Source organism: Salarias fasciatus, chromosome 5, assembly GCF_902148845.1.
Source record: "Salarias fasciatus chromosome 5, fSalaFa1.1, whole genome shotgun sequence".
NCBI classification, from domain to species: Eukaryota; Metazoa; Chordata; class Actinopteri; order Blenniiformes; family Blenniidae; genus Salarias; species Salarias fasciatus.
In genome coordinates, this window is record NC_043749.1 from 8,122,262 (window position 1) to 8,142,993 (window position 20,732).

At 41.7% G+C, this 20,732-nt stretch overlaps 2 protein-coding genes across 7 annotated transcripts in view; one reads left to right on the forward strand and one right to left on the reverse strand.

Annotated features, from left to right (window-relative positions):
- The first annotated feature begins 180 nt into the window (after positions 1-180).
- Positions 181-14,901, forward strand: kiaa1328 (KIAA1328 ortholog). Its single transcript, XM_030091301.1, has 12 exons — positions 181-256; positions 662-697; positions 803-1,047; positions 1,189-1,286; positions 1,436-1,551; positions 7,067-7,182; positions 8,418-8,800; positions 8,895-9,116; positions 9,314-9,409; positions 9,522-9,610; positions 9,761-9,860; positions 14,494-14,901. Exons 1-12 carry the CDS (start codon positions 202-204, stop codon positions 14,717-14,719), a joined length of 1,782 nt encoding a protein of 593 aa, XP_029947161.1. The 5' UTR covers positions 181-201; the 3' UTR covers positions 14,720-14,901.
- A 5,213-nt stretch (positions 14,902-20,114) lies between these two features.
- celf4 (CUGBP, Elav-like family member 4) overlaps positions 20,115-20,732 on the reverse strand; it is an 87,043-nt gene continuing 86,425 nt past the window's right edge. For all 6 annotated transcript variants that reach the window (XM_030091305.1, XM_030091306.1, XM_030091303.1 and 3 more), the window contains exon 14: positions 20,115-20,219. The gene's annotated coding sequence lies outside the window, so the exon portion shown is untranslated. The remainder of the gene's footprint in view (positions 20,220-20,732) is intronic.

Consider the following 20,732-nt stretch of genomic DNA (forward strand, 5'->3'; position numbering starts at 1 on the left):
TCTGCCCCGCATCCTTCACCTTGCCTCGTAGACAGCTGACGCACAGGAAGTACTGGCATGACGTAAGAGACAAACAATTCAGCCAATCAAACGCGGTCTTTCTTCACGATTAACCAATCAAGTTTGAGTTCTGAGAAGAAGGCGGGACTATAATTCCCTAGCAACGCTTGGCTCCCTGGGAGTGGTGGCGGTTCATTCAACATGGCGGCAGCGGCTAAAAGAAGTGAAAAGTCCGGGATTAGCTGGATAAATAGCGGTATGTCTACTTTTACTGATCAACAACCGCCTACTAAAGGGGTTTCTTACTGAATTCGTTTCCTGAGAACGTGTAAAAACGTTTTTGAAAGAGTCGGGCAGAGTCTTTTTGTTTGAGGAAGTCAGGCTGCTTGTCAGCTAATTAATTTCCCTAAAGTTTAGTCTTTAATAGTGGAATAGTGCAATTGATTTATAGCAAACGTTATTGCATAATGCTTCAATATACCTACACGGATGTGATTTGCAGTCCAAATCAACCTCTATGTTTACATGGTGACCACGTAGGTTTTATTAAAATAATACTTCAGACATCTAACTTTACCCAACTTCTTTCAGAAGCATGTCACTCATCAAATTTAATAATGCGAACAAATACTTTCTTTAAAACGTTTTTTCTCTTGTTCAGTGTCAGAAGAGGAGCAACCTTTGGTGTTTGTTCCTGGTGAGCATCAGTAGCTTTGTGGACAGTCCCTGTGAATAATGTCATGGATGTTAGTCTCATGGTGTCCTTTCTCCTTTTGCTTGTGTCCTACATGAACCACCCCAGGAGTCGATAGACAGGCGAGCACCTGCAAACCTTTCAATGTGGGATCATGCAGCACCGGCATACACGGTAAAAAGGGCACAAAGACACGAATCAAGCGGATCTCTGACAGCAAGACCCCGGCCATACAAAAGACAAGAGGCAACAACCAGATCCACGTCCAGAGTGATCATTCTGAGTCTTCTTATCGAGAAAAAATGTCTGCTGTGTCTTCAGAGTCCTATGATACATTTGTTCCTTTTTCTCAGGTAGGCCAACATTTCTTTGGGTTGTCTTTTCTTTCTTTCATGAACCATTTAAACATGTACTGAAAAGAATGCATTCCTGTCAAATATCATACATGTTATTAAAATTGACTCTGCCAATGCTTGTCAACTATCATCCATCAGGCAGTGTCAGACAACAAAGCTAAGAGTGACATCTGTTTGAAAGACCTCTGTCCTGAAGATAAGCGACGAATTGCAAACCTGATCGAAGAACTTGCCAGGTAATGGACACAATATGCTACTAGTATAATTTTTATTATTGTTGTCATGTTGTTATTCCTACATGCCATCAGCAATGACTTTGAATCATGTAGTTACACCCCTGTCAATGTCATTCACTCTCCTTTTATTGCTGTTCCCTGTTTTTCAGAGTGACTGAAGAGAAGGAGGAATCAGTGCAGCGTTTGAAAGATGAACAGGGAAGTTCTGAACGCAAGATTCAGCAGTTGGAGGAACAAAACCTGACAATAGCGCGGGAAAGAGAGAGTATCCTTTTTTTAAGATTAACAAAAGACATGAGTGAATTACCTGCAGTGGTGCTGTTGATAGCAGTAGCTATGGTCTTCATGTTTTATGCTGGGAATATCAAATTAAATTGCGATTTAAGGATTTGAGTTTCAGTAGTAAAACATTGTATTTAATACATTATATTATATTGTATTTGTAGTGAGCTTAAAATCACTTGTCTATCAGTTTTTCTATCATGTTGAAACAGAATAATTAAAAATTCATCTATGCTTAGGAAGATAATATTTCAGGCAGAGGTGGACAGGGTACTGAAAACATGTAATGTAGTGCAATTACTGCTGTGTAGCTTCAAATACAAGTGAAAATACTCAAAGTACATGGTGCTTTTTTAAAATCCTACATAAAGAGGTAGTTACTTTATAATCACTCACAATGTTTTAGTTTTCTTATATAAAATATCTACAGTCCAAGTACTTTTCTTATAGAAACTATACGTATACAGAAGTTACACAGTGACTTTTTCTTTTATCAACAAATATACAAAGCATCAATTTGATTCCCTTAAAAGGAATCAAATTTGTGACTACAAAAGTTCTGAAAAAAGGATATGAGTATAAATTTCCATTGTGGCCATACTCACTGATGGACTGAAATAAGTAGGGAATGCACTGGGTGAATTATGCAGGTAAACGTAAAGCTTTAAAGACAAGACACTGCACTGAGATGAAATTGTACGCTCCAAAAGTATGGATTTTTAAAGCTGGTTTCCCTACTATTTAAAGAATACTCTGCTGAAATGTGCACAGTAGTGTAGTGGTACAATGCTCTGCTTTCTGGAATAGATGCTTTTAAGTAAGACTGTACTACAATTTTCTTTTTTTCTTATTTATGTGTACAGTTATAATGTAATTTGTAAAATCTCATCACACATCATGGTTTGCATAGTTATGTAGTATGTAACTTAATTAAGCTTGACTTCATTATTTATCACACAAACAGATTTTCCTTTATCTTTATAATTGCATCTCATGAAAATGATTTAGATAGAAAATCTCAATCCTATGGATTAGATTGTATCTTTATATTTCTAACACAAATATGGTTTCCATAATTATCTCTAATTAAAAAAACAAACTTCTGCTCTCATTGATGTGTTATGAGTGTAGAAATTACTTGGGAGCAATGAACTTTTCCATGTTCTGTTTTATGTGCCATGTGAAAGAATCGTCTGTAGGGGGCAGTGTTGTCTCATGTAATGCCATTCACAGCCTTTGGCAAGACTGTTCAATCTCTTAGAAAAGTCATAGAAATAGAGCAGATGCATTTGAATTATTTGATGCCTGCTGCAGTTGTCTTTTAGCTTATCCGCTGTTTTGTACAGAATCAATTTCATGGTTGGAGCTGTGGCCCGAACCATCTAAATCATCTTATCATCCAAAGATGAATTTTGATATTTACTGACAAAACTGCAGTGGTTGCTTTTACCATCTGCTTTTGTAGCCCGCCTCGACTGTCGAGTGGTGAGTAGAGAATTTCTCTCAGTATCGCCTTCAGAAAATGAGATCAGATGGGTCACCAGCTGATTCATGATCGTCCCTCCCGAGGCTCGCTTTTAGAGTCAAATGCTGAAGCCCACCTTCTGTCTTCATCACAATTCTGCTCAGGTCAGACTACTGGATGGCCAGCAGTCAATTTAGGTTAAAAACATTGCGAAATATGAAGAGTAATTGACCCGGCTGGTAAATTGCACGATTGGCAACGGCGGCGGAGAAAATTAGGAAAGCACAACTCAATTAAAGACACTTTGGCTTGGAGACTTGGCATTTACACCAAACTTCTAAACTCCATTAAAAAGGTATTTGAGAGAAAAAAGTGTTCAGATCCAAGCACCTCAGGGGGGGATAACATAGTCTTTTAAAGTGTGTGCAAGAATCATGAAGGCCCTTCTCAGGCAGAAGGTTCCGGCACTTCTCCGAAAGGTTAAGGAGACACCAAAGGCAAACACACTGAATGAGAGTCTTGTCAAGTTTAATTCCATTACTTCTCAGCTTATCTTATCGAACCAAGATTCAGGGTTGTCAGGGATAAAGAATGTACGGCTGTACCTTATAGCCCCAAGCCACCGAGGATGAGAGGGAAAAGTACCGTTGATATTTGGGGTGTTCGGCTGACATTTGCAACTGACTGGCACAGGTCTGAATTTGTGTTTGAGATAGAAAAGGAGGGCTTTTGTACTTCAAGGCATGTTGGCATTGGCAGAAGTCAAGGTGGCGTTACTAACGTGGTACATTTGCTGTATCCAAAGCAAGGCACAGCAGGTGCTGCAGCTAATGCCATTTATTGACTTGAAACAATTGCAGGGATTCCTGAGGCCATAGAGGGAGAGGGACATAACAGCCCATTACCATGCTTTTGGAAAATGCTAATGGTGCGATACAGGAATGCCAATGCTAAATCCATTTTCACCCCTCCAAGTGTTGGATGTGTGACATTTACAATCTGGTGCTATCCAATGGGTTATTTTATGATAAGCCCACATTAGAAGCAATTGTTTGGATGATTATAAGATCATTGTTCTCTCAGGCAGATTAAGCCTAACATTATGAATATTTTCACAATTCAGTCTTGGTTTTCTTGAAGTTTTACCTTTTTCATTTATGGATGTGGACGAATTTAGCTTTTCAATGTGTAGTAGCCTGTCTGAGTTTGCATGTTCTCCCTGTGCTTGCAAGGGTTTCTTAGGGTTACTGAGTGTCAACTTTACCATCCAGAAATATGTGAGCCAGGTTATTTATTTGCTCTTACTAATGTTTTAAACAAACCCTGCATTTTGCCATTGTCTGCTGGGATCGCTCGGGCTTCTCGTGCATAAAATAGGTACAGAAGATGAATGGATTGATGGATCTAGTGCTTTAAATTATGCTGGGTGTCTAAACCACAAAGGAAGTGCTTGTTTGGCAGCTGAACAGAAACCTTTTGTTATTTGTGCTGCTCCTAAAGCTGAGACTAAAGTTTAATTTGAGTATGTGCACAGCATGCATTCTGCTTAATAGAGGAAAAATTCAATTGAGCTTATTGATTAATGGATGCAACTTTGTGATCAGATGTGATGCGCTGAGGGTTTGCTGTTATAGTTGGAACAGGCTGTTTTTATTTCACCATAAGTCTGAGTTGTCTTGTGTTTTCGGCTTGAATGTGAGTTTAATCATCCTGGGTAGGTGTACAACTGGCATATCTGAAAGACAAGACGCAACTTAATCTGTGTTCTAATATAATCCTAAATTCGCTCAGCTTTGAGGAGTGATTGGTTTAGCATGTTTCTGACGATAACAGTTTTGTTTCATGTTTAACACGTGAAAAGTCAAAGCCGTTTGCTAGATAATCGTTGGCCGGTGTGTGGTCCTATTCATTAGCCTATCATCTGACTCCTCTCACTGTTCTGTAGTATTGATGCAGTAATGTAAGCTGTCTCCTTCTATTAATTCCCTGGCATTTCTTGCTCGCACACACACTCACACGCACACATCCACACACCAGTCTCCTCCCCCATTCCTCTCACAATCCCGCTCAGCTTCAATCTGTTTGGCACACTGTGCTAAAGCAGGTTTTAAAATATTCCCCCCTCCTGTGCAAATTTGTTCCACCTTGAAGTGGATTTCATTATTTCATTTGAGCCTCGGCCTGACAGGGAAGTGAATCATTTTGACAGTCCCCGTCTGAAGCCTCTTCAACCCAAGCCCTTGATTCTGAGTATTTTTGGAGCAGGGGGGAGGAGTAAGTCATTGTTGGCACTCTGCAGCGCCGTGTAAACCAGGGGCTTGCCGAACGCTTGGCCCCCATTGGCTGATGTCCAAGGCTGTGGAGGAAGCGCGTTTAGTTTGGAGACGCACTGAGCGGCGGAATCTTATCAGCGTTGCTCCACCCGGTTCAGATTACCTAGCACTTGCTGTCCAGGGACTGTGTCACCCTGTCAGCACATTAACACCTTACCTTCAATTACGCACTATGATGCTGCAGACTTGTTGGGCTCCATTTGTGCATATAGGATTGTGTGTGGTCCACCGCTATTTGCGATTTATGCTGAAGCTTCATATCCTGTACTGTGTGCTGTGCATATTATGTGTATTTATCTGGCTTTAGCCCTGTATAAATCATAAATCTGTGCTCCGTATCTTGGATTGCGGTGGGGTCTGGCTATATGGGTGTATTCAGCATCTCCCCTTCAAGACCCTTTATTCATGCTGTATAAATAGTCCACCCAGCACAGGCTTACTTGATGTGATGTCCTTGTGATGTCCTTAAGTTTTCCATATAGATTTGCTCCGGTGGACATCAGTGCATCAGTAGGGGAGCCTTAGTTTGATGAAGGGTTCAATCAAAGTGTTTCCTGACATTTTCCTTGTGTTTATGGAAGCTGCTGTCTTGCATTTGTCTGGCGTCTGGTCCTCAATTCAAAGTCATCCCCACTCTCTTCTGCCTTTCTCTTTCATTTCCACAGCCTGATTGAAGTCTTCTAACAACCAAAGTGTTTTCTTATGGAGTGTTCCGCCAACTATTCCTTCAATAAGACTCCACTTTGAACTTTGATTTTCTCTTAAAACGGGGTCTTTTTTTTTTTCAAATGGATGCTGAGAAACTCATCAGCTGTGAGAGCCGGGCCACCGTCATAAAAAGATATGGCCTGGAGGAACACACTTTACGGTCAGCTCGGGTGGGAGTGTGTGTACGACTCGCTTCACCGTGGAGTTTGTGTGTAGGCTGTTCACAGTGCAGGTGGAGAATCTGCACTCTCATCTCGCTGGTTTTTTTTTTTTCCTTTCTTTTTTTCGTGTGCGTCGTAGAAAGTCAGAGTGAGGTTGATTATTGAATTTGTGTGACTGTCTGTGTGTAGTCTCCCCATTCTCATGCTCATTATCTTTGTGCGTGCTGGTGTGTTGTGGTGCTGCCACTGTCATTAGTGGGCCCCTGAGGCGCAGCAGTAGTCCCGCTCCAGATTAGTTTTCTTGCGGCTGCCAGCTCTCTGTCTGGCAGATCGCCTGGCGTGGCACTGTCCAGCTCAGCTCGATACAGCTTGGCCCGACCCAGATGGCGAAAGCGCCGTGCCACAACAACAACTTTGATTTTGCTGGACTCATCTCCCTGTGTTTTCAGCTCTGCTGTTCCCTCCACTTTTCTGGTCCAATGTGTAATTGATTGCAGAAACAAGGTTTTAATTCAGATTGTCAATCTAATTCCAGCCTCTATCTCTTCTGTTTTGTTTTTTTTTTGTTGTTGTTGTTTTTGTTTTCAGCTGAAATTGCACAAGAGAAACCTTTTTTTTTTTTTTTTTTATTAACAACCATTTTGAAAGTTTCACATTTAAAATATGTTTGTTTCATGCGGAAAACATTACAAATCAAACAATTCATATATCCTTTCAATTTTGTATTTGGACAATTGCATCTGCAGACTGTGAGTTCCTCAATAAATGTGTAATTTTTATTTTTTTTTTAATATCTGTATAATGTTAGTCACTTAACTATTGGTGCTCCAGGTCTGCAGCAGCAGTACAAAGAATGCCAGGAGCTGCTCGCGCTCTATCAACAATACCTTTTGTTGCAACAGTCAAAGCTAAACCAGTCCATTCCCCAACCGGCACCCCAGAGCAGGGTAAGTAACCAGACAGTTCAGACAGACACACACACACACGCACAATTTAAATAAGAAAACAAGAGCAAAACAAGTTTAGTTTCAATCCAACAGGAAGTTGCAGCATTTAGGCAACAGATACACTGAGCTGTTTTTATCCTCAGCTTTGTTGAAGAGATTTTAATTGCACTGAGTTTTAATCATGAATAATCTAGAATAATTTACTGTGATTTATAACTTGCAGTGGATTCAGTTGCTACACAGTCGCCAAACCACAGTGAAAACGTTCATCTTGACATTGCTGGGGCCATGTATTCATGCACGTGTGGAAATCTATGAAAACACATATGACAACCAAATCTCACCGATATCCCCCATGTGCCTTAACGACAGTGGGCCATTTCAGGCCGGAGTTAGATCCATCTTTAACAGTGAATAATGTCTCAAGGTTACATTTCAGAAACAGAGACACCTCTCTGACCACTGCGTCTGTATGAATAGATGACTTGGCTAACCTCATTGTCCCTCTGCGGCTCTGAATAATGCGTGTTTGCCTGCTCCCTGACCCTCAGTAAATTAGTCACGGCCTCTTCCCTGGTAAACCAAAGGATGCTCTCCTCCTTATGTTTATCCCATAACGTTCCTGACCTTGGCTTACCTGCCACTTGTGCCCAGCTGAAAATAGTCCTCTTAATCTTGTGGCCACTGTCCAGTTTATAGTCGTGAAGGCTCATTTGCACCTTTTCCTGCTGAGAAATCGAGCTCTGCCTCAACACCACGTCTGTGCAAGCCCCAAAGTCAATTCAGCACATTAGCATCAACAGAATCAGCAGCAACTTCAGCCGTACGTTAGTGTCTTCACCAGATGCATTCTGGTGCGGTTGTTTTTATAACCTGTACTTTGGCTGCACTTGTAGCTCAATGCACAATCAGCGTAGTTATGTACACGAAATGGAATGAAATAGACCAGGAAAGATGCTTTGGATTTCTACGGCACACATAAAGTGCCAGTGAAACGAGTTCTCGCGGAACAGCTCCTGCGAGCAAATAGGGAGCCTTTACTGCACACAGCAACATGAGCAAATTAGGTTGCCGAGTCCTAATTCAGTATTGGTAAATTTCCGTTTGTATTCCAGGTCTGAATTAAAGTTTTATGGAGCAGTCTAATGTTTTTGGCTGAATAAATGCCATCAGCATTTCAGAGTCTTCCCAAATTGGCCAAAATGCGTTCATTGTGCTCTTTGTTCTCCGTCCAGGTGCTCAGCAGCGAGGAAACCCACAGCAGGACGTCTACAAGCAGAGCTAATGGCTCGGTCTTTGATGGCTCGTACCTCGGCTCTGCTGCCACGATGGCACAACAGTCACAACCGTGCAGGAATAGCGACAGACGAAGAGGAGCAGCACACACATTCCAGAGCCCCGCTCATCTTTGCTGTGCTAGTGACTCCGGTCCAAACTGTGGACCGTTCAAACAGCATATGGGGCCGAAAAGGGAGTGCAGGGAGCCACATTTATGCCGCAGATGTGAAAATAGCCAAAGCAGTGTTCACGACACTGGCTATGAAACGCAGCAACAGAGAAGCGACTCTCATCAATGGAACAGCGACCATTATATTAACAGCAAAGAGGAGTTGGAAAGGTACAGTAATCCCAGCATCCCACGTCAGACTTTATTCATAGAAACCTATCAAAACACAGGAATGACTAAGCATCGAATATGTATTGACGCTTAGGCACCACAGAGGAAATATCCAGAGCACAGAGGCCAAGGAAGCTCCCTCTGCGGAGTCTCAACCGAGCCACGAGGACTGGGAGGTGAAGAAGCACCAGATTCTCCTGCAGAAACTGCAGCTGGAGATGGAGAGAGAGCAGATTCAGGCACGGCTGGCTGAGCAGGAAGAGAGGCTCAAGAGACAGGCTCAGCAGCAGCGTCAGCCCCGTCTCGATTACAGCAGGTAAATACAAAAGATTCGGAGAAATGAGCCATGTCTGGTGACATTATGAGGTTACATTTGGGGGCGTAAGTTGATTGTTATTCACATCCCAGATTAACTCCCTATCCAAGAAGAGTCATCTCTCTCGTCAGTGTTTGTCATTGCAGATTTTTGAAACTTTGACATTTTCCTTTTTTTTTGTTTTTTTTTGGTTTTAGTTTTCAACAAGCTACTCGAGCTGAGCTCAGCATGTCAAACACTAGGGATGGAAGTTCAGAGCCTGGAGGACCTTCCCAAGAACATTTGCCTCCCAGGTAAATAGTATCATACTCTTTCAGTCAGAGACAGGCACACATGCATGCGGGCGCACGCGCGCACACACACACACGCACACACTCACCAGTATATTGTTTCTGTGCTCTACAGTGTATCTGAGGATGTCGGCACGTCTCCTCCAGGACAGAGTTTCCATGAGAAACACTCACAAACCGTATCCTCTCTGCAAAATCACAATAGTAAGTCTCCCATAAAACACACCATCAAAAAATAAGATTCCATGTGAAATTGGTTAAAGTATATCGTGGGTAATTTTTCCACTGATGTGGCCTGTGCTGCTCTTTGCCTCGCAGCTTGATATAACTCTTATCTCATTTCTTTAACGGCAGCTTCCTCTAAGCAGGCCAGAAGGGACATGGCCACGTCTCCAGCACAGCCTCCCGCTGGACTCACCTCTGCGTCTGCAGCTGAACAGACCCCAGAGGCCAGGTACCTCACATCCCTACTGCACATCAGCGAAGCATTTAAGGAAAAATATTGACCATTTATTTTAATAGTTCTCAGTTTCTATAAGGCTTTATGAGGCTTTACAAGCTTTGCACACTTGATGCCGGATAAACAGCAGGATGATAGCAAATATATCTGATAATGTGGGAGCATTCATTTGCACACATACAGCCTGCATGGTTGAAGTCAGGCGTTGCTGGTGAGACGCGTCAATTGCTCACTGAGCAACAATGAAAAATTGCAGAGTGAAGCATCTGCATGATGCAGTGAAAAGGCGCAAATCGCTTCTGGTTTATAATTGTGCATTGAGCTTTTCCCAGGATAGTCTTTCTCTGCTACACTTGAGACGAAGGAAGTCTTGTGAAGGACACCGGAGAGATCATCGTGTTTTCCTATCATCATCATCATGAACCTACGTCATTAAAGGCAGTGCATATGCAAATCTTCGAGCTCATTCTGTGTTTTGCAACTGCTGCAATGTTATTAAGTAAATGACAACTTCTCTGAGTGCGGCGAAAATTTTGGAGCAGCAAGAAGCTAAATGAAGCTTTTTACTGGGCTAGCTAGTGCTGTGGCCAGCCTGTCAGGAGACACGCTGCGTTCCATTAGTCGGCCTAGCAGGGATCCTGCAGCAGGTGTAATTGAACAGACTTCTGGATGCACATGCTGCCCTCCCTTCTCTCTCTGCCACAGTAATGAGACAGAGAAAGCAAGAGTGAGGGAGAGATGTTAAAAGTGTGTTGGAGGGTGAGAGCATTGGATAAAGTGAAAAATGTGAGGCGAGGAATGTTAGAGTAGGCCCAGATGGATGGCAGTGGAAATGGTGAGAAAGACGCAAGAATGGAAAGAGGTTTTGAGGACGGGCATGAATCGCTAAGTGGAAGTGACAAACCTTCCCAAAAACAAAATAGCTTTTCTGCATAAAATAGTAATTAACCCAATTACGTTTGCATGGCCACTTGCCAGCCTTCATATATAAGGGTTCAATTCTGCCGTGCTTTGTGTTTCTGCCAACAATGCTGTTTAAAACAATTTTATATTCCTCCAGTTTGTCAATTTATTTTTTGTGATGTCAGATTTTTCCTCGACCCTCTTGGAAACCTATTGATTAACACGAGCTGCAAAAGACGGCTTCCCTCTGTCTGTTTTTTTCAAAACGGCTCAAAGTTTCCTTCTGACGATTAACTCCTAAACAAAGCAGTGCGTGGTCCAAGTTAAACTGTGAGCTCTGGCAGATGCCCATTAATTCCAGCAGGGGACCCTGGGTATCACATCTTATTACCATCCATTTTCACCTCCAAAGCCTATTAAAATTGTTGGACTCCAACACAGTTTTTTTTTTTTATTATTTCACTGCCAGTAATGAGGAAGTCTGCCACTCAGATGCCTTTTGTGGTTTTCCTACATGTTTGTTCACGTGCATCTCTACAGGTAGTTATAATCCTTTGGTAATCCAGTGATATGGATTAGACAGGTTGTTGTTTTTTTTTTGTTGTTTTTTTCTATAAAAATTGACAAGACAATATTGCTTTAAATAAGGCGAAAGGAGCACAGTATCTAGTTTATTTTGAGTCAGTTTGTAAGATAAACTGAAGACCTTGACTTGACTTTTATATTTGTACTTCCGTGTGCAGATTTCGAAGCCATCAATCCCTCGTTTGATTTAGTCCTTTTGTTTCAACATAAAGAAATAAATGATCATGTTGTTAAAATGCATATATTTAGATCAAAATTCGAAGCAAATGTTCATTAAAAAAGTATATAAGTAAACAGTAGTACGCAATATATATAGCATGTGCGTGAGCATGATAAAACTTGTGCTTTTGGTCCCAGCAGCCATTAAGAGTGATATTTTAGAAGCTCCACTGCCTCACCAGTCTGATAAACTGGGAACGCTTCCTCCAGTAAACAAACGTCTACCTCTCTGCGGGATTTGGCGCGCTACCTGAAGCCCTCTTCTTTCACTTGGCAACACCGTGCCCCTCGTGGCCATCTAATCTTACCCAATTCAATCTTGATGTGCAAATTGCGAAACCAGGCCGGGGTTAACATTAAGTGACCTTCTTAATCCTTTCATGAATCCTGTGCTAGTTAGTAATGAGACAGTTCCAGCGCACCCCGCCCATCTCATCTCCATCCTTCCCTGCCGCTGCCCGCCTGCTATTGATTGGTTGGAAAATTGACATGCGGGATATACGCAGTGGCCATTATAGGTTTTTTATCTTACTGTTTGGACTGCAAATGAAAAGGGGCGCCGGGGCGAGACGGCTATCTTTAATGAAAGAGAGGAGCCAAATAAGCAGTGAAAGTTATGAGCGGGAAGAAGGCGGCGGGGAGCGTATGCGGAGGAGTTGTGTGGAAATCGTTTTTTTTTTCTTCTTCTTCCTGGCCACAAAGGAGGCGTGCAGTATTTGTGCACCGGGAGAAAGAAGTCCACCTGTTTTTATTCTACTCAAAGGATTCGCTCCTATATATGTTCAAAGCATTTGAAAGGATGGTAGCGCCTGGCTACTGTTAAAGAGTTAGTTTATTATGGCACCTTCTTATGAAAAAAAAAATAAATTTTTACATGAAGGTAAAATATTGTCAAGAGTCTACTTTCTGTATCTCCCCGAGGAGTTCTGTGTTATTGTTACTGGCACAGAAGATGGAAGTACTTTAACGTTGGCATCCCTGTGTCTCCAGATGCTCTTAATATGACCCACCACGCTGAGCCAGAAGCACCCCCCCCCCCCGCCCCCCCCCCCCCCCCCCCCCCCCTTCCCTAAAATAACAAAAAACTTGTGTAGCTGCTGCGGCCGTCCCATGTTTTCTTTGTTTGTACATAGACGTGAAGTAAATTTGCCTGGAGTGCCTTAAAAGAGAATTATTATTTAACAGCGATTCACACTTTAACTTCAAGCAGACAAAGCCAACAAATGAAGTTCTCCATCGCACTGGAAATCTATTTGCATGTTTCTCTCCAGTCCTCGTCCAATCATCTGTGCCCCCACCCTTCCGCTCGCCCCACCCACCACCATTACCCTTCCGTTCCTGCCCAAACTGTACCCCTACCCCCCCCCCCCCCGCCCCACGCCGGTCTTGTTATAGATTGTGACCGCCGGTAAGTGATGCATTATTCATTACCAACATGTCGTTTGTTGATGGATGGCTGTTTGAGAGCCCTGTCCGTTAAATAAATCAACAAATAAAAATGCTAATTCTCACATTTCGAGTGAAGCGGCCCAGCTGAAGCCCCCCCCCCCCCCGTACACACACACACACACACACACACACACACACACACACACACACACACACACACACAGACACACACCCTCTCTGCCTTCCTCTCTATCCACAAAGCGCCACTCATTTCCAGTCTCTCTCTTACATACAGACCAACACACTCCCTCTTTCTCTCTCTCTCTCTCTCTCTCTCTCCTTTTCTGTTGACATGCAGAAGACCAAATGAGAGAGGCAGATTTACTTAGTTGAGCTTCAGTCTCTTTTTCATGTGTTATCATCCCTCAGTTGACTGAACCCCTCTTCCCTTTCTCCCGCCCCCCCCTTCGCTCCAACGTGTGCATATATTAGTTTATGTTGCTAAAGCAAAAAAAAAAAATCTCGCCTTTCAAAGCGGCCCGGCTCCCGGTATGTGCCGCCTCAAGTTAGTTTGAAAACATGACATATCAAGGTCCACAGATACGTGTGGAGGAGCACAAATGCGCCCTGATTGGAAGTTCCACCCGTGTGTCTGTGTGCAGACCACCCACATGCATATCAACAAGTCCATCCCGAAGATCGCCCTTACCTGGGAGAGCTGAGTGCCGACCCGCGCGATGCAAATCGATGCAGCTTTAAACGAGCAGAGAATTATGTTAGCAACATCAGTGGAGCGTGCCTTAAAGAATTCATGTTTTGTATCTGGAATGGCCGTCGTTCGACTGTGTATACACTGAATAATTTATCAAGCCAGGCAGACTGAGGGATTGAATCTCTATTAGCTTAATCTCCCCCGTTTTGGTTTATTTATTTCACTCCACATTCCCTCATTTTTATTCTAAGGGAGAAAGCACTGGGTTCTCTAGCCCCTCCTCACACCCTTCCTTTTCTTTTTTTTCCTCGCACCTGCGAGGAACTGTGTTTTTCTGCCGGGACGCCCCAGTGGTTTTGACTTGTTAACGCCGCTTGTTAGGGTTCAGTAGGCACTTCACCAAGAAAGATTCTGTTAACACACGGAAGTGAGTTTTACTTTCATATTGTCTGTGTTAACAAGTGAAAGGTGAATGACAAATATTTTTCCAAGTCGACTCCAGCCTCGTGCACGTCTGGCGCCGGTCCCTCGGCTTGCACCTCCTCTGCTTAACTTTGAAGGCACGTAGCGTAACTGGCGGCCTTTGTGTGCATTTCTCCGCTACAATGAAACGGCACAAGGATGCTCATTTACAGCAGTGCGTCTCCACAGCGCTCCGCGGGGCTCTGTATTATAAACACAGCCTGCGCCAGCTCAACCTTTAAAACGAACCGAGGTCATACGTGGAGAACAGAAAAGAACTAAATTGAATCAAAACAACATGAAAAAACATTTTTCTTCCCCCCCCCCCCCCCCCCCCCCCCCCTCCCTCCTCTTCAGGTTGGACTTATCTGTGGCTGAGTTATTGGATATCTTTAGTCCTGTCTCGACGCCCGAGCCATGCAAGCCAGCAGCTCAGAGACACAAAACATCACAGCGTAAGCCGGCCGTCGCCCCCAAATCACTGAACCATGCTTTACTCACTCCTGGAGGGCCTTACCCACGGAGCAGCCAGCAGGACCTGGAAGAGAGCCAAATACTGGAAGATATATTCTTCATCTTCTAACAAACGGGAGGAAGATGAACCGCTGAGGAAAATATTCCAATCACTCAATATTCACAAATATTTTTCGCTAGAGCTTTTATTCATTTGTTTGCGACATACTGAATTTTGAGCAACTGTCATGTTTTCGATGTTTCTCATGTAACGCTGTGATTTATTACAAATAAATTTATCATGAGTCGGTTCTACTGTTTTTCATTCATATGTTCAGGAGAACTTTGGTTTATGTGGTTTATCCAAAAAGAGCTGCACACATTGAACGCCAACTGAATCTCAACAACGGTAGAGTCACAAAAATGTTTTTTTTTTTTTTTTTTTGCATACATTTAACTTCAGTGGAGTGAGTTCAATGATCCATCCAGGAATCAACCTTCATTATGCATATTATTGACAGTTGAGTAATTATGACACGACACAGGAGTCTTTATTCTAGACTGTGCTTTATTATTGGGCTAAGCTGAGACGCATCATTCATTTAAAATTACAAAAGAAGAGTCCAGGGGACCAGAGAATGGTGCAGTCTGGAGAAACAGGGGGCGGGAACCTAAAGCGCACTGCCCAATCAGAAGCTTAGCTCATCAGGAACCTGGCAAAGCTCAATATGCAACATTCATTTCCCCCTCCCTCCATATGTGCTGAAATTGGGAAATAGATTTCCAGAATACTTTGAAAACCACATGAAGGAAAAATGTGATTCTAGCAACACTACTGAGCTTTAGAAAGAAAATCACTGATAATGGCACTGAAAAGAAAATGATAAGAACTCAATTTTGTTTTGATGAAATAGTGCAGTTTTCATTGAATTTTGTCCTCGGTAGAACAGTTCAGTTGAACAAGATCAGAGCTCTGTCAAATGATACAAAGCAGCATGGGAGAATAGGAGGAGGTTTAGCAACCAAAAAAACTGTTGGTTTATGCCCGCAATTAATCAGCAATTAACAATAAATCAGACATTAGCTAATTACACATTAGCAGCAACTTACAGTGACCTCAAGGCATATCCTCTGTCGTGAATACATATCGGATTGAACAGTTGGTCTGGGATGAAGTATTTAACCAGGGATTACACCTTATGTAATCTCGTTGTCAAGGTTCTCAGAGCAGGAGCAAATGGTACTTGAAATTAAAGAAACACCTATAAATTTGGCATCTTTTTTTTCTGGACAATCGCACAACAAAAACGTTTTTTTGTTTTTTTCTTTTTAAGAAGAGAACAGCATGAATTGTTTTAAATACAAATATACATAAGGCTTTAGGGTTGTACTGCATTATTGTGAGTAGTTTGCCAGCCACAGGAAAATGTCTTCTGCGTTGGTAAAATTCAGTTTTCCCGATACTTGTAAAACCGACGATGTAGTGATACAAAGTAGCACTTACAAGCAAACAGATCAAATGGCAATAATAGAGCTCAGATCTTGAATCAAACAGCACAAATAAATAAACCAAACACAAACAAACGAATAAATAAATAAATAAAAACGCATAAATAAATGAAGAAAATCTGTCTTTGACATCACTTGGTCAGTAGGAGCGTTTCGTCTCCGTCATCAAAGAAGTGCTGAAGGCATGGTCCTGCACACAGGAACAATGATCATCTCTGAACCACAGCAGTGGCCCATGCATGTCAATATAAAAACTATTTGGTCACGTACCAACTCATAGAAAAATAATGCCATGAAAGCATGCATATCATCTCAGACATGACTTATAAATAAATATCTAAACAAATAGATAAATGAATAGAACCCATTCAGAATTTTTTTTCGTTTTTTTTTTATAAAATAGGTCAATATGTGTCTAAGCTCTAACTGAGGTCAATGCTCTCCCTGACTGTATTCTGGATAAATGCCTTGGTCAGGTCCTACAGTTTTGTACCGTATCCTAGCAATTTTTTTTTTTCTTTTTTGTACCTGGTTTTAATGAGCATTATCATGTTTTCATTCATATATTTTTTTTTTAAGTATTTAAAGTACTTTATCCAGTCCTTGTAAGATAGAAGTAAAAGTCCTATAAAATATGCAAACCTATGTACAGAGGAAAACAGAGCAAAAAAAGAAACAATTTACAGTATATTCATCGGTTTATGTATATATTTATATATTTATATATATATTTATATTCAAACTTCTGTTTCTTGATGTTTTTGAACCACTACTCTTTTTTTTTCTCCATGTTTTAATCGTGTAAACTTGCAGCTTTAAAGTCGGAGCGAATGAGGATGAGGTGCTTGGCATTCTGGTTTGCGTGGTCATTCTGCTTTCTCTTATTTCACTCGGCATGAAAAAAACACGAGTGACAGACATGAGTGATTGCTCAAACAAACCGTTAGAAAAGCACACACCGTGTCGACACTTTTTTCTTTTTCTTTCTTCGGGTTTTTTTTTTTTTTTTTTTTTTTTTTTTTTCAATTTTCACGGAGCAGCGGGGCAGTCAAAAAGGGCACACAGTGTGGCAATCGGGGGATACCAGACATGTGACATTTAGCTTTAGATGTTATTGTTAGACAGAGTGAGTTCAGGTGGATGTGGTGGAGGTTTTGTACTTATCCGCCATGGATACTGTGAGAGGACAAAAAAAGAAAAAAAAGACTGTGTTGGTCATCTGTTTTGTACTGTATGCCAGTGTCAGGAGACTGTTTTGTGGCACACACAAACCAAGGCATCCTGGGATGTGTAGGTCTTTTAGCCTCTCCGGATTTGGAAGGTAAATGTTAAATTATTCAAACTGCTAAAAAGGTTAGACACAGACGCTGGGGAAATGGCATAATGAGCAGTTTATAGAAAAACTAGTAACTGCACCCAACAGGAAGCATTGTCTTCCAAAGTGTCATATAGCCTTATAAATATTCATATATATAAATATTCATCGAGTAATCTCCACCAGCTCAATACGTGTTGAATGCAGGGTCCAATAAATCCAAGTCTGTTGACCTTTTGCAGGTGTATAGTAGGTGTCCCTACCATTTTTGTAGACTATTATGAGAAACTGTACGCTAAAGCAATGTGAAATCGGCCTCAGTGACAGAGCAGTTTTAATGCGTAAATGGCTTTCCACACTTATTGCTTCATTTTACAGTTTCATTATAGTTTGATCTTTATGTTTAAATTGCATGACGACGTCCGACATAAGGCGATATAACATCTTCTAAAGGATATGCTTCATGTCAAGTGTTTCCAGCAGAGAGCCACACATTAACTGCTGGGTAGGAAGGTATATAAAACCTTTTCCCTTTTTCTGTTCAATGGGAAGCCAGCTCTCTTAACATATTCATCAATATTACATTAGCTCGACGGCCATTAAAATCCTCGAGCCGGGTCCAGCGAGCTCAGTCGCGTCTCTTATGAAGCCCCCGCCGTGCCAGACGCAATCCCCAACTTTGTGTTTTGTTCACTCCGACCAGTAGAGCGTCGTCACCGGTGCCCTGCACACAGCCCGGATAGTCGGTACCTGTGTTAACAGGTTACCTAATGCCCGCTTGAGTTTGAAGTGTAACCGCATGACTCTACATTAGACCTAAATGTGTTTTCTCTCATTCCGAAAGACGATGACGGGCCAGCAGCTGCTGGCCCAGTTTGTTATATTTGACATGCACTGAAGCTCTCTACGCGGCTGAGGAGTGATATGGATCTGGCTGGAGTTTTGACATCATAATAGCGCGTTGGCTGCTTGCCGTAGTGTGTGTTTAGTTCCTCTTCTTCTTCTTCTTTATTTTTTTTTTGTTTCTTCTTTGTTTTCTGAGAGCACAGTGCTTGATGGCAGATTCTGCAGGTGACAAGGCACACCCTGACATGGTGACAGCCCATTCGCTACATGCACTTTACTGAATGCAAAAGAGAGCAAGGGTTGTGAAACGTATTCATTTTGGTTCAAGTTTCAAAGAGAAGTTTGTGTGTTTGTGTGTGTGTGAGTGTGTGTGTGTGAGTGTAAGCACAAAAGATATGTTTGGAATAGAGTCGAAGATAATTGTCCTTTTCCTCTAAAATCATTGAGCCTGATTCTCTTAAAGCCTGCTACTGAGATGTGGCTTTTTGCATTTTCAGATAATATTTACACCATTTGTGTTTTCTCACACGTGTATCTTTTTAGCATTATATTGTGTGTCAGCATATAGGTAATCAGAGATAGGAATGCCTGCAGTTTTGGGAGCTGCCAGATTTGCGATTCTTCCCAAGCAGAGCAATGCTTCAAACTCCAGCTAAAATCTACAAAAAATTACAGCTCGATGTAGTCAGTAGCCGTTCTATATACAGACACACATATATAAAATATGTGCATATAAATACATATATTTGTGATTAATATCTATTTATCCATATATACTGTATATATGAATACATTTGCTTGAATGCTTGTTATACATATATATGTACTGCAAATATAAACAAGTTCATATATTTCAAACGTTTCAGATGTTATTCTATCTATGAGGTTAGGATGTCAAGTTAAAAAAGATAAGGCTGTGATACGGAGCAGCCCCTCCCATGCACTCGCCATCCCTCCCAAGACAAAAATGAGAAGAGAAAAAAATAAACATTTTGAGTAATTGTAAACTAGCGAAGTGAGAGACCCCATTTGGCCATCTGAAATAGTTTTGCCTGTATTCAAAAAGCATATCAGCAATATATATGTATATATACATGTGTTGTATATATTCGAAATGTACACTTCTTTTTAAGTGCAACTCCCCAACCAGCTGACACTGACTGGGAGAGATGCAGTGGTCCGAGTATATTAGAGCTACAAGTCCTCAGCAATAAAAATGTTTGGTCTTTTGGTCCCTAAAACAACTAAGGAATGACAGATAAGACTTCCTGGAGACCGTTGCTATGGCTCTCCTCGGCAACAGTATCCCCTGGAAACGGACAGGCACTCCGAGCTAAAGATGGCCATCCCAAAATCGAAGCCAATTTGTGTCCTGAAAATATCACATTCCCTACTTAAAGTTCTCTCTCTCCGAGAATTTGTCCCTTCTTGTTTCAAGTCTTAGAAATTGGTCTTCAAAAGTCAAATGTCCCGAACTCAAACCATCTTACAGAAAGATCTCCTATGGCAGTCCACTATTCAGTTGTTTTTTTTTTTTTTTTTTTGAAAAAGTTTGTTTAGTTCTTGTTGGACTTTTGACATCCATATTCCCTTTAAAGAGTTCAGTGGGGTTGGTCATTGTAAGTAGGTTTGATATTGTTTCTTTCACTTGGTTTTCCTCATAGTTCAAGTAAAAGTTTCTTGTGGTCCAGAAAAAAGGTAGCTGTCATTCAAGCAGGGTTTTGTGGGTAAAGAAATGTGTATATGTGTGCAGAAGAAAAACAAGTCCTGGGGCTAACCAGGCTGGTACAAATTCTCTCTGAGTTCCAAAGTTTTAGTACATCCAAAACGAGGTGTCCTTGACCGGGTCATCGCTCTCTCCCCCTCCTCTGTTTCAGAAGCAGCCTCAGTGGTCCAGATGTTGAGTTTGCACTCAGTGGTGGGTAGCAAGTAGCCAACATATGATTCAGCTCAACAAAACCTGGAAAAACACAGAAGAAAATGGAATTATGTTGGAGTGTGGAAGAAATGTTGAAGCACTGACTGTACATAATTTGGAGAGGCAGACTCTTCTAGACCAAGGAAATTATGTGGAAATTTCAGTTTTTACCTTCAGTGTGAAGCCTAAACATCCAAGACACAAAAGCACTCCCTTCTTGCATTATTGATGCCATTTGCAACTAAAATCTGCGACTTGGAGTCAAGTTTTGGAATGAATCTAGTAACTACATCTCTCAGGTATCAACTAGAACTACAACTTTACATTTTGCCTCTACTGGATTAAATAACTTAAATAATTAAATAACAATGGAGACAAAATGGCACGAAACATGTCTGGAAAAATCAGCCATAACATGATAACTCTGTTATATTATATTGTCCTCCTTTCTTGCTGCCATAAACACAAAACACTGTAAATTTCAACCACACGGATCAGCCTCCATTCAAGGAGCTGAAGTTTTGGCGAGACTCCCGACTCGGCCGTCTTGCTCAA

What these genes read in the sequence shown, in the direction of transcription:
- kiaa1328 (XM_030091301.1), top strand. Translation starts at nt 202, where the DNA reads ATGGCGGCAGCGGCTAAAAGAAGTGAAAAGTCCGGGATTAGCTGGATA. An exon ending in ACCTTTGGTGTTTGTTCCTG is followed by an intron (nt 698 to 802) that starts GTGAGCATCAGT and finishes GAACCACCCCAG; the next exon opens with GAGTCGATAGACAGGCGAGC. An exon ending in GAACAGACCCCAGAGGCCAG is followed by an intron (nt 9,861 to 14,493) that starts GTACCTCACATC and finishes CCTCCTCTTCAG; the next exon opens with GTTGGACTTATCTGTGGCTG.